The sequence below is a fragment of the Hemitrygon akajei genome, chromosome 2, assembly GCF_048418815.1.
Source record: "Hemitrygon akajei chromosome 2, sHemAka1.3, whole genome shotgun sequence".
Lineage (NCBI taxonomy): Eukaryota > Metazoa > Chordata > Chondrichthyes > Myliobatiformes > Dasyatidae > Hemitrygon > Hemitrygon akajei.
Genome location: NC_133125.1, coordinates 178048426 through 178062374, shown reverse-complemented (window position 1 = coordinate 178062374; position 13949 = coordinate 178048426). Strand labels below are relative to the sequence as shown.

The 13949-nt window shown below is 45.8% G+C and overlaps 1 protein-coding gene across 6 annotated transcripts in view; it reads right to left on the bottom strand.

Annotated features, from left to right (window-relative positions):
- LOC140718757 (HEPACAM family member 2-like) overlaps positions 1-12694 on the bottom strand; it is a 63772-nt gene extending 51078 nt beyond the window's left edge. For all 6 annotated transcript variants that reach the window (XM_073032871.1, XM_073032887.1, XM_073032879.1 and 3 more), the window contains exons 1-2: positions 12519-12694; positions 6326-6631 (exon numbers count right to left, since the gene is read on the bottom strand). In XM_073032871.1, coding sequence (XP_072888972.1) covers positions 6326-6631; positions 12519-12663 — 451 coding nt within the window. In that variant the 5' untranslated portion in view covers positions 12664-12694. The remainder of the gene's footprint in view (positions 1-6325; positions 6632-12518) is intronic.
- Positions 12695-13949: the final 1255 nt, after the last annotated feature.

The following is a 13949-nucleotide window of genomic DNA, read 5'->3' as shown; positions in this document are numbered from 1 at the left end:
GACAGGATATTCCCTAGGACCTTGAAGGAAGTTGGTGTAGAAATAGCAGGGGCTCTGACAGAAATATTTCAAATGTCATTAGAAATGGGGATGGTGCCGGAGGATTGGCGTATTGCTCATGTGGTTCCATTGTTTAAAAAGGGTTCTAAGAGTAAACCTAGCAATTATAGGCCTGTCAGTTTGACATCAGTGGTGGGTAAATTAATGGAAAGTATTCTTAGAGATGGTATATATAATTATCTGGATAGACAGGGTCTGATTAGGAATAGTCAGCATGGATTTGTGCATGGAAGGTCATGTTTGACAAATCTTATTGAATTTTTTGCAGGGGTTACAAGGAAAATTGACGAGGGTAAAGCAGTGGATGTTTCAAAGCTTGCAGAGAGATTTAGGCCAGTTAGAAGAGTGGGCTGAATGATGGCAGATGGAGTTTAATGCTGATAAATGTGAGGTGCTACATTTTGGTAGGAATAATCCAATTAGGACATACATGGTAAATTGTAGGGCGTTGAAGAATGCAGTAGAACAGAGTGATCTAGGAATAATGGTGCATAGTTCCCTGAAGGTGGAATCTCATGTGGATAGGGTGGTGAAGAAAGCTTTTGGTATGCTGGCCTTTATAAATCAGAGCATTGAGTACAGGAGTTGGGATGTAATGTTAAAATTGTACAAGGCATTGGTAAGGCCGAATTTGGAGTATTGTGTACAGTTCTGGTCACCGAATTATAGGAAAGATATCAACAAAATAGAAAGAGTACAGAGAAGATTTACTAGAACGTTACCTGGGTTTCAGCACCTAAGTTACAGGGAAAGGCTGAACAAGTTAGGTCTTTATTCTTTGGAGCATAGAAGGTTGAGGGGGGACTTGATAGAGGTATTTAAAATAATGAGGGGGATAGATCGAGTTGGCATGATAGGCTTTTTCCATTGACTGTAGGGGAGATTCGAACAAGAGGACATGATTTGAGAGTTAAGGGGCAAAAGTTTAAGTGTAGCACGAGGGGGAGTTTCTTTACTCAGAGAGTGGTAGCTGTGTGGAATGAGCTTCCAGTAGAAGTGGTAGAGGCAGGTTCAGTATTGTCATTTAAAGTAAAGTTGGATAGGTATATGGACAGGAAAGGAATGGAGGGTTATGGGCAGAGTGCAGGCCACTGGGACTAGGTGAGTATAGGCATTGGCATGGACTGGAAGGGCCGAGATGGCCTGTTTCTGTGCTGTAATTGTTATATGGTTAAGTAGGCTGCTGCCTACACAACATGGGTGAGGGAAACAATTGCATATCCTGCCCATGGTTTTCCCACATTGTTACGAAAAGCCGAGCATCAACAAAGAAAATTTAATCGGCATTAACAATAGGAGTATCAGTAAGGTCCACACGGGGTTTTACTACTTCTCACGTAACAGTTTCACAGCAGTGGGGAGAAGAGTGACCGGGTTAAGAGTTACACAGTGAGTAATTCTAACATTCGGATTTGTGAATAACTTAGTTTGTCTAGTGGGGGTAGGGTGTTGTGTGCACAGTGAGTCAGTAACGCTTCCACTGAATGTGAGACATGGACACGAGTGAGGTGATTGGGAGTCATGTGCTGTGCTGGAAGACAACCCAGTAGACCTCTGGTTATTGGGTCTAACTGAGTACGGAAATAAGCAATCTGCCTTTGTCTTTCCTCGTGGTCCTGAGTCAAAATGGACTGAGCAAAATCATTCGTATTGTGAACGAAAAAGTGAAATTCCTTACTATAGTCTGAGATGCCGAAAGCTGGGGCAAATATTATCGCTTCTTTTATATATTCAAATCCCTGCTCAGCTTACGGGATCCAGCATAACAGATCTGATTGTCTGGGAAGAAATATATTCTGGAGGGGCCTTACAATAGAGGCATAATCTAAAATCCATTCTCTACAATACTTGGCCATCCCCAGGAAGTGCTCCATTTCCCTCTGAGTTAATGGTAGCGGTGCTTTGACTATTACTTCAATTGACCATTGACCTTGTATCCTGGTATAGGGCATGTCCCAGATAAGTCACTTCTGGTTGTACGATCTGTAGTTTCTACTTTGATACTTTATGACCTTTCTTTGCTAGCTTATGTAAAAGGTAGAGACAGTACTGTTCCCAAGTTTCCTTGCTTGGGGAGGTCAACAGGAGGCCATCCACATACTGCATTACAATAGAACACCCAAAAACTTACCTTCTTCCATTTGCAATTTACATGACAAAATACTGATTGCATCAAAACTATTTTCCAAGGAATCTCAAATGCAAAATCAATGTCAAAAGTCTTGAGTAGTGTCACTTATGCTCTATAAAAGAAAGCAGTCCTGTTAGTAAAGCAACTTTTAGGGTTGCGCCCAAAATAATCCAATCTTTCCAAAATTGTTAATTTCAGATTTTCAATTTAACTGTCTATCAAAGATCAATTTCCCAAATGTCCATTTCCCTCTGAAATGAGGGCAACTCACATCCAAAACACAGATGTACGTATTTCCAATTCCTTAACCTGAATTCCACATCACCAGTCCGGAACCCGGGTTTCTGCAAAATCAATTACGTGGAAAGCAAATAAAGAAACACCAACCAGAATGCACAGACAGAACAAAAAAATCCATCTTTTTACTGTTCTTCCTTCAGAACTCTACAAGTAACTGCAAAACTAAATAAACAGTTAATTCTCACTGTGAAAAGCTTTCACACATTTTACAAAGAACAAGGGTGGGGGGGAGCTGCTGCATGGGGCCCTGACACATTAACATATTGTAAAACACAAAAGCAAATTTACTCCGGAGTGAAATATTTCACTTGATCACCTGCTGAACTGAAGCACAAGATTAATTCAAACTTCCTCCCAGTATCGATTGAGCAAACACAGAACAGCCTTTGCCCTCACTCCCACTTTTGTGAACTCACATGCGTCCACTCTTTACACAATTAAAAAGTGCAAACCACCCACACTTTACACCATGTCAGAAAATCTCTTGTTCCTAACGGTTAAACCATTGCCAAAATATTCAGTTAGAATAAAAAAAACTAAGTAATATTATTTTATTAATAGAATTTGATTGATATTTACAAATATTTTATTAATATCAATTAATAAATAACAATGAGAAATTAAAGAGTGATTACAGCAGATATGGGACCACTAGAAAATGTAGCTTGAGAAATAATAACGGGACAAGGAGATGGCAGATTAACTAAATGAGTATTTTTCATCAGTCTTCACTGTGGAAGACACTAACAATGTGCCAGATGTTGAAGGGTGTGAGGGAAGAGAAGTGAGTGCAGTTAATATTACAGAGAAGGTATTCAAATAGCTGAGAGACATAAGTGTATATAAGTCACCTGGACCAGATGAATTGCACCCTAGGGTTCTGCAAGAGGTGGTGGTAGAAATTGTGGAGACATTAGTAATAACTTTCAAATATCATTGGACCCTGGCATGGTGCCAGAGGACTGGAAAACTGCAAAAGTCACTGCACTCATTAAGAAAGGAGGGAGGCCGTAGAAAAGAAATTATAGACCAGTTAGCCTGACCTCAGTGGTTGGGAAGACGCTGGAGTCAATTGTTAAGGATGAGGTTATGGAGTGACACAGGGCAAAATAGTACAAAGACAGTATGGTTTCCTGATGGGCAAATCTTCCATGACAAACGGAATTCTTTGAGAAGATTACAAGTGGGATAGATAAGGGGGGATGCAGTGGATGTTGTATATTTGGACTTTCAGAAGGCCTTTGACAAGGTGCCACATGTGAGGCTGCTTACAAAGTTAAGTGCCAATGGTATCACAGGAAAGTTACTGGCATGGTTAGAGCATTGGCTAATTGGTAGGAGGCAGAGAGTGGGAATAAAAGGATCCTTATCTGGAAGGCTGCCAGTGAGTAGTAGTGTTCCACAGGGGTTGGTATGCTGTACATTTATGATTTAGATGATGGAATAGGTTTTTTTCCCAAGTTTGCACATTAAGCGAAGTTTGGTGGAGTGGCAGGTAGTGTTGAGGAAACAGGTAGGTTGCAGAATGACTTAGACAGAACAGGAGAATGGGCAAGAAAGTGGCAAATAAAATACAATGTTGGAAAATCTACTTTCTTCCATAGATGCTGCCTGGCCTGCTGAGAAAATGCATGGTCATGCACTTTGGTAGTAGAAATAAATGTGCGGACTATTTTCTAAACGTGGAGAAAATCCAAGCATCTGAGATGCAAAGGGACTTAGGAGTCCTTGTGCAGAACACCCTAAAGGTTAACTTGCAGGTCGAGTTGGTGGTGAGGAAGGCAAATGCAATGTTAACATTCATTTCAGGAGGTCTAGAATACAAGAGCAGGGATGTGATGCTGAGGCTTTATAAGGCACTGGTGAGGCCTCACATTGAGTATTGTGAACAGTTTTGGGCTCCGCATCTTAGAAAAGATGTGCTGGCATTGGAGAGGGTTCAGGCGAGGTTCACAAGGATGGTTCTGGGAATGAAAGGGTTATATGAGGTAAGTTTGATGGCTCTGGGTCTGTACTCGCTGGAATTCAGTATTCAGGATGAGGGGTGATCTCTTTGAAACCTTTCAAATGTTGAAAGGCCTAGACAGAGTAGATGTAGAAAGGACGTTTCCCATGGGGCAAGGGAGGATATCTAGGACAAGAGGGCACAGGCTCAGGATAGAGGGGCGTCCATTTAAAACAGAGATGCGGAGAAATTTATTTAACCAGAGGTTGTTAAATTTGTGGAATTGTTGCCACGTGCAGCTATGGAGGCCAGAACGTTGGGTGTATTTAAGGCAGAGGTTGACAGGTTCTTGATAGGACATGGCATCAAAGATTACAGGGAGAATGCCATGGAGGGGGGCTGAGGAGGGGAAAAAATGATCAGCCATGATTGAATGGTGGTGCAGACTCAAAGCGCCAAATGGCCTAATTCTAGAAGTTGCTGTGCTTCGGGCAAAAAGGGCTCAAAACAGAAGATTTTTATACATTTGCAGAGTTCAGTAATTCATCACTTCATGCCTTTGAGGTTGTTCATCCCATAATTGCATTCCTTCCTCATCTCCATCCATTTTAAATGAGTCCATTTGTCTTTTTGAAGCTTCTCTCCCCTCACCCCCACAACAGCTGTGTCCCATTTTTCTCTTGTTTTCAAAACATTACCTACCACAAATATACACCCTGCTTTAAAAATGCATCCGACTTGCAAACTAAAAAAAATTCAAACAAGCAAAGCACTCTGGGATCACACAGGTTCCATTTTGTCATATTCCAGTTGGCAAAAGTGATAAATTCATAAAGACTTCAGGTAACAGATATATTTCCACAAGTGCTACTAAAGAGTTAGAGTGCGTGGATTTCTAAAATATAATGCAGAGATACCAACCTTAATACCTGGGCGCCTTCCCAAAATTCCAACCTGTATTTCAACAATGAAAGTCACTATGTCAAATGGAAAGGTTTATTCTAAGACATTGCTCTATAAGGGAGTGGAATTGGTGGCATGCATTTAGAACGGAGGATTGAAAACACTCCAATCATCATTTTGTGCTCCATTTTCCCAAACTTATCTCAAATCTTCCATGCCTCCCTCTTTTTACCTTCAATATGTGGAAATTGCAGCAAGGTAAGGGTTAAGGTAATATCTAGGCAAGGAGATTTTATGGACAGTGTGCAGGCAACCCAGGCAAGAGAGGACTTTGAAGAGCCTTTGTACAGCTGGGGGCCGGATAAAGGTATATCAGGAGATGAAACGAGGGGACAATTATTTTACTAACTCCAATGCAGCACTGGTTGTTAGCTTGAAGCTTCTATTAACTTTTAAAATTTCCATTGTGAATAGTGATTGATCTTGCAAGTAAGGAATCTGAACATACAGAGTTTACAAATGGTCAATATCTGTAACTGCAAGTCAATTGTGTACAAAAATGGCAATTCTTCGTTCAGACTTCAGAAAATTTGATGATGCTGTTTTCCTTATGCACAAGTAGATGAAGTGTGACTGAAGAACAAATGTGAGATCTCAGAGTCCAGTTGATTGGTAAAGACAAACGTCTGTCCCCTTCCGACTTCACTCCTGATTCTGACCCTCCACTTCCTTACACACTGTAACAGTGCCTTACTCTGTCACAAGGAAATCCCAATCCTTGGGTATGATAGACAGCACTCCTTCTGTCATCTCACCAGTACCACAGGGAACAGTCATTAATGAACCTGAGCAGTCTATTCCATGGGATGGTAGGGTATATCACAGCTACAGTGGCTGACATTCTGCCAGGCGAAGCAACTCAGAAACAACCATATATCCTGTTGTGAACGATACATTGCGTCATCACAAACAAGTGCAATACTCACCAAAGAGAAGCAATTGGATTATTTTCAGCTTTTGTCTATCCACAGTGAAGCTGTAAGCTCCCTCGTCACCGGCATCTAATCTGTTCACTATCAGAGAGCCGTTAGATGGATTAAACTGCAAACGGGACTTGAACTGTTCACTGGGCTCCGCCCACCTCGCGTAATTTGGGATGTGATGTAAAATGGTGAGAGGGCTTCTGTGGCTGGCGACGAATATCCAAAGAATTTCACTTTTGTTGAGATCAACTCTGACTTTAGGATCCAGTAAAACTGATGAACCAAGGGCTCCGACCAATTCTTCTTTGTCTGATTAGGGCAAGAAGAGAAAATGTAATCATTTAAACTGGTGACAGTCATGAAACTTTAAAAAGAAAAAGCAAATGAAAGGCTACAGCAAGTGTACATTACTGGGAAAAGCACTGTGAAGTGACACACTGGCTACGTGAGACAGACAGACAGACATACTTTATTAAACCCGAGGGAAATCGGGTTTCATTACAGTTCCACCAACCAAGAATAGAGTAGAAATATAACAAAATAAAACCAGAAATAATTAAATGATAATAAGTAAATTATGCCAAGTGGAAATAAATCCAGGACCAGCCTATCATCTCAGGGTGTCTTGACACTCCAAGGGAGGAGTTGTAAAGTTTGATGGCCACAGGCAGGAATGACTTCCTATGACGCTCAGTGTTACATCTCAGTGGAATGAGTCTCTGGCTGAATATACTCCTGTACCTAACCAGTATATTATGGAGTGGATGGGAGACATTGTCCAAGATGTGAGTGCAGTTTGCAGTATATAAACTTCATATTATAGACAAAATATTTTTAGAATTTATATAACTTTATAACAACACAATCCAAGCTAAACTGTTTGAAAGATGCAAAGGTCACACCATTTTGTGTTACAGCCAAAGCTACTCATGACTGCTTTACTTCATCCTGAAAGAACTTAAAGATTCAGAGTCAGCCCTCGGTGATGTAAACAACTCTGCCAAATCTGCACCAAGTTACCATCCTCTGTTCTTCCAGTCTCTCCCGACTCAGCAATAATCTACTTGGAACTGTCTAGTAAATCCCATATACACCCCTTCCAAAGCCTTCACTCCTCTCCTATAATATAGAATTCAGAGAGTTCAAAGGTTCAGCTTGTTATCAAAGTATGCACGTAGCTAGATGAGTGGTTGAACCAACTTGGACTGTTTTCTCAGGAGCATTAAAGGCTGGAGCCCTTGCAGTTTATGGTACATAGTAACAACTTGAATGTGAATGCAGGGGGCAAGATTACGGTAGTGTGTTTATGAATGACACAAAAAGATTTGGTGTTGTGGATAATAAAGAAGGATGTCCAAGGGACAGCAGGATATAAATCAATCGGACAGAGCGACAGCAAGTAGAATTTAATCCCAACAATTGTGAGGTGATTCATTTTGGGAAGTCAAATGGGGCACAGCATATACAGTAAATGTCAGGGCACTTAAAGTGTTGATGAATAGTTACGTGGGGTTCAAGTCCATCGTCTCCTGACAGTATCAGAATTGATGGATTCGTGCTGAGGATAGCTTATGTCGTACTTACCTTCTTTGGTTGCCCACAGAACATGGAAGTTGGAATACGGAAGTTTACATTATAACTCTATAAAACACTGCTGTATCGTAATTCTGGTTGCAACACTATAATCAGGATATGAATGTGCTAGTTGGCATTGCAGAGGAGATTCATCAGGATGTTGCCTCGATTGGAGAACTTTATATATGTGGAGAGATAGGAAGGCTGGGTTTGTTTTCCGTGAAGATATTGATATTCAAGATCTTTTTCCCGTAGTGGGTATCTTAGATTCATTTATTTATCACACGTGTATCAAAACATACAGTGAAATGTGCTGTTTGCGGTAACAACACAATCCAAGCTGTGCTGGGGCAGCCCACAAATGTCACCGCACATTGCGACACCAACAAAGCATGCCCACGCTGTTCAGCAAATCAAATCACCAAGGGAAAGAAACTAGTCCCTTCCCTCCCTCCCGCCCATTCACACACACAGGTCCCCAACCCACAGACAGGCTGCCCCCAGGCCTTCAGCCTCCAGTGGACACATAGACGTTGGTCTTCCAACTTCCCCACTGGACTCGCAAAGCAGGCATAAACAATAGTGTATGGGTTTAAAGTGAAAGGAAGTAATTCTGAGGGAATCTGAATTCAAAACTATAACTCCAAGCAAAGAACACCAAACTCCCCACCCTGGGAAAGCAGCAACACCTCCACTGTGATTATTCTAAACACTGTTCTCCAGAAGATTGTGTCCTCAGCCTCCTGCTCTACTCCCAGTACATTCAAGACCGTGTGGCCCGATTCTGCCCCAACTCCATAATCAGATGATACCACTGTTATGGGCCATATCTCAAAGATGAAGGAAATGGAGAGCTTAGTAACATGGTGTCATAACAACAACCTGCTCCCCAATGTCAGCAAAACAAACGAGCTGATCATTGACTTCAGGATATGGGGTGGCACACTATCTCCTGTCTACATCAAAGGACTAGAGAGGGTTGAGGTCTTCAAGTTCCTTAGGAGTGAAAATCACCTGGTTACAACTATGTAGTCCTCATGGCCAAGAAAGCTCACTATCTCCTCCAGTTCCTCTGGTCGCCTGTCAACACTTACCGATTTTTATCAATGCACCATAGAAAGCATCCAGTCTGGTAGAGGGCTGTTCTGCATGTGATCACAAGAAACTGAAGTCTGTGGACACAACTCAGTGCATCGGAGAAACCAGCCCCGCCTCTAAAGCCACTGTCTACACTTCTCATTGCCTCAGCCAGGCAGGACACTGCCCTCCACACCAAGCTGCAGACAGATGGAGCCCAGCTGCAGTCTCCAACAGTGTCGGTCGGTCGGGGCGAGGAGCCGCGCGGGTGCCGGGGTCGGTCGGTCGGTCGGGGCGAGGAGCCGCGCGGGTGGCAGGGTCGGTCGGGGCGAGGAGCCGCGCGGGTGCCGGGGTCGGTCGGTCGGGGCGAGGAGCCGCGCGGGTGCCGGGGGCGGTCGGTCGGGGCGAGGAGCCGCGCGGGGTGGCAGGGTCGGTCGGTCGGGGCGAGGAGCCGCGCGGGTGCCGGGGTCGGTCGGTCGGTCGGTCGGGGCGAGGAGCCGCGCGGGTGGCAGGGGCGATCGGTCGGTCGGGGCGAGGAGCCGCGCGGGTGGCAGGGTCGGTCGGGGCGAGGAGCCGCGCGGGTGCCGGGGGCGGTCGGGGCGAGGAGCCGCGCGGGTGGCGGGGTCGGTCGGTCGGGGCGAGGAGCCGCGCGGGTGGCGGGGTCGGTCGGTCGGGGCGAGGAGCCGCGCGGGTGGCAGGGTCGGTCGGTCGGAGCGAGGAGCCGCGCGGGTGGCAGGGTCGGTCGGGGCGAGGAGCCGCGCGGGTGGCAGGGTCGGTCGGTCGGGGCGAGGAGCCGCGCGGGTGGCGGGGTCGGTCGGTCGGGGCGAGGAGCCGCGCGGGTGGCAGGGTCGGTCGGGGCGAGGAGCCGCGCGGGTGGCGGGGTCGGTCGGGGCGAGGAGCCGCGCGGGTGGCGGGGTCGGTCGGTCGGGGCGAGGAGCCGCGCGGGTGGCAGGGTCGGTCGGGGCGAGGAGCCGCGCGGGTGGCGGGGTCGGTCGGTCGGTCGGGGCGAGGAGCCGCGCGGGTGGCAGGGTCGGTCGGTCGGGGCGAGGAGCCGCGCGGGTGCCGGGGGCGGTCGGTCGGTCGGGGCGAGTGAGGAGCCGTGCGGGTGGCTACACTACACTGAACTACGTAAAAGCAACACACAAACATAAACAAGACAATAGGCACAGTAGAGGGCAGTAAGTTGGTGTCAGTCCAGGCTCTGGGTATTGAGGAGTTTGATAGCTTGGGGGAAGACACTGTTACATAGTCTGGTCGTGAGAGCCCCAATGCTTCAGTGCCTTTTCCCAGATGTCAGGAGGGAGAAGAGTTTATATGAGCGGTGCGTGGGGTCCTTCAAAATGCTGTTTGCTTTGCGGATGCAGCGTGCAGTGTAAATGTCGATAATGGTGGGAAGAGACACCCCGATGATCTTCTCAGCTGACCTCACTATTCGTTGCAGGGTCTTGCGGTCCCAGATGGTGCAATTTCTGAACCAGACAGTGATGCAGCTGCTCAGGATGCTCTCAATACAACCCCTGTAGAATGTGATGAGGATGGGGGGTGGGAGGCTCCTCAGGCTCCTTCCTTTGTCCTCGAGTAGTTCCGCTTATCCTTGTAAGCGAACAAGTGCTACCCCTGCCCTTACACTTCCTCCCTCACCACCATTCAGGGCCCCAGACAGTCCTTCCAGGTGAGACGACACCTCACCTGAGTCGGCTGGTGCGGTATACTGCGTCCGGTGCTCCTGGTGTGGTCTTTTATATATTGGTGAGACTCGACGCAGACTGGGAGACCATTTCACTGAACACATACGCTCGGTCCGCCAGAGAAAGCAGGATCTCCCAGTGGCCACACATTTTAATTCCACATCCCATTCCCATTCTGATATGTCTATCCATGGCCTCATCTACTGTCAAAATGAATCCAAACTCAGGTTGGAGGAACAACACCTTATATACCGGCTGGGTAGCCTCCAACCTGATGGCATGAACATTGACTTCTCTAACTTTCGTTAATGCCCCTCCTCCCCTTCTTACCCCATCCCTGACATATTTAGTTGTTTGCCTGTTCTCCATCTCCCTCTGGTGCTCCCCCCTTTCTTTCTCCTGAGGCCTCCCGTCCCATGATCCTTTCCCTTCTCCAGCTCTGTATCACTTTTGCCAATCACCTTTCCAGCTCTTAGCTTCATCCCACCCCCTCCGGTCTTCTCCTATCATTTCGCATTTCCCCCTCCCCCTCCTACTTTCAAATCTCTTACTATCCTTCCTTTCGGTTAGTCCTGACGAAGGGTCTCGGCCCGAAACGTCGACAGCGCTTCTCACTATAGATGCTGCCTGGCCTGCTGTGTTCCACCAGCATTTTGTGTGTGTTATTTGAATTTCCAGTATCTGCAGATTTCCTCGAGTAGTTCTACTGTCACTAACTAGCCTCTTGATTTTAATACGTATAAAAAAAACCTTTGGATTTTTCTTAATCCTACTTTCCAAGGACATTTCATGGCCTTTTTTTCCAGCTTTCTTTCCATGTTCTTTAGGGCCCTCGCATTAGGGTTAGTAGGCCCCTCAGTACAACTAGTTCACACCGAACTAAATGCCTCATCCGAGCTAGTCCACCATCTTCTAAACTTTCCTCTCCATGCAGCTGTCTGTTAAATTTTGTTACCGTACGTATCACAATGACTTACACTGGTTGTGGCCCTCTGTCAAGACTGAGGGTGTAAAGGGGAAATTACCAGTTATAAAGTGGTTTCATGAGCTGGTAAACGATCGCTGCAGCCAGGTGTGACAGGGTTTGTGGGCAGATGGGGCCATGCAGGGAAGGGCGGGTGGAGACAATGACGAGAGTCTGGGATAGGACAGCAATCTGTTGAAAAAGCGACCGTGGGTTGAGTGCGTGTCTGATAGGCGGGGAAGAAGGGAGAGCAACTGCGCGATAGCGGACTCTTCGGGGGTGGGGTTGGGTCCATATGGAAATAGGATGTGTTGATCATTAGGAGACACCAACAGTGCGGGCGGGATGGGTTCAAACGTTCATGGCCCGCCTCACATTATACACTCTCAATAGGGAGCATCAGTTGTGAAATCCCCTGATCGAGCCCCGACCGACCAAACGTAAACAACTCCAACACCGTCCCCGCCTCCCGCCTCCCTCCTCCTCCAAATTATGTCGTTTATTTACAACAATTATCTCCAGTGCCGGCAGATTACCTTCGGCACCAGGCACACAAAGCGGAAATTTTGTGTGTTACTCGCCAATTTGGTGACCACATCCCAGTGCTTAAACAGAAAATGTGACGTGTTTACTTCAATTATTCCCCATTCCGCACCAAACACACAAAGGAACAAAAGGGGAAGGCACATCCAACAACGGGACTGGATGTGTGTGTGTGTTTACTTCGCCCCACAAGCATTGAAGCTGACTGCACTCCCTGCAATAATCGCAGGAAGCTGCACCGTGTTTTCCTGGAACAACAGTTGACCCTATTTGGAAAAATTCCCGAGCGCTGAAACACAACAGCTGCTGTTTGTTCACTACAATGAATCCCCTAGTGGCGGCGGCCTACCTTCGGCACAAAACACACAAAGTGGTTCCCGCTGCAGCAGAAGATGAGGGAGCAACAACATCCAGTAACTCGGGAAGCCAAAGTCAAATCGTTTCCACGGTCCGGGGTACTGCGACAAGTACAACTCAGACATTGCACCCTCCATTACTGCTTCTCCGTTATCGACTCAAGTGCCCCTTTACCGCCACCTATTGGACTGGAGTCCTTTATCAAATGAACGCTAAATATTACCCCCAAAACACTAAATTGTAAATAATGAAAGACAATATTGTGAATTACATTAAAATCTCTTCCATAACTTAGTAATTTTTAAAATGAAAACTATCAACCACAAAGCTAGTGGTGCAGCCTGCATTTCCTTTCTTTCAACCTTATATGCTTCACATCGTAAAATATGTTCAACGGTTTCATAACGATGACACACCCAGAGTGATGTTCTCCAATAAGGAATAATTAAGCATAGTATGTTTAAGTCGAGTCAATATTATTCCTTCTCTTCTTGTTTACTCTCTTCTCCCATCAATCCAACAGTTGTATGCTTTATGTTTTCTGTAAGTGTCTCCCATTATCCCACAAGTCTTACCATAATCCCCTAATTCCTAGCCTCACCAAACGCTTAGCTTCTGATTTGCTGAATGGAAGGTCCATATCCACAAATGAAATTTTAACAGCTTCTTTTGGCCAAACAATCAATCCGCTGAATCCCTCAGCACCTCTATGTGCAGAAACCCATAAGAAGAGGACATGCAAACCAATACCTTGGATATTAAATAAAATTTGAAGAGCTTCCAGCAGTAACTCTGACCTGTTTAAAGACTGGTCAAAACTGAAAAAGAATCTGAACAAATTATAATTCTGCAAACACAGGTTTCCTGCACCCACAGTAAGGACAAAATGATGGCAACCAGTTATGCTGTATATACTAACAAATGGTCAGTATGACATTTCTTTATCGTTACCTGTAATTCAGGCACAAAAACAGCCACACCAACATTCCCTGTTAGATTATCTTTTGATGCAACATTAAATATGATCAGCAGCTTAACATTCAGCTTCCCCCCACCCCCCGCCTGCCTTCCGGTCCTCCAGTGGGTGACATGTGGATCGCAGGAGGCAGTGGTCAGAGAAGAATCTGACCGAGATGAACTCTGAGAGGAAGGGGAAGTCGATCCGGGAGCAGGCTGAGCTGTCCGATCTTGTCCAGGTGGCTTGCGGCTGTGCTCCACCTGTGGGGGTGCCAAAGGCCATCTTAACCGTTTCCATCAGGAGTCTGGAGGTACAATCCAGCCGCATCAATGGTGCAGTTGAATTCTCCGGCCAGAACGACCGGCTCGGAGATCACCAGCAGCAAGCAAATAACTGTATAACCCAAGCTAAAATGTAACAATAAACGAACTGGAACTTCCCACCATAATCCCATAAAAGCATTTT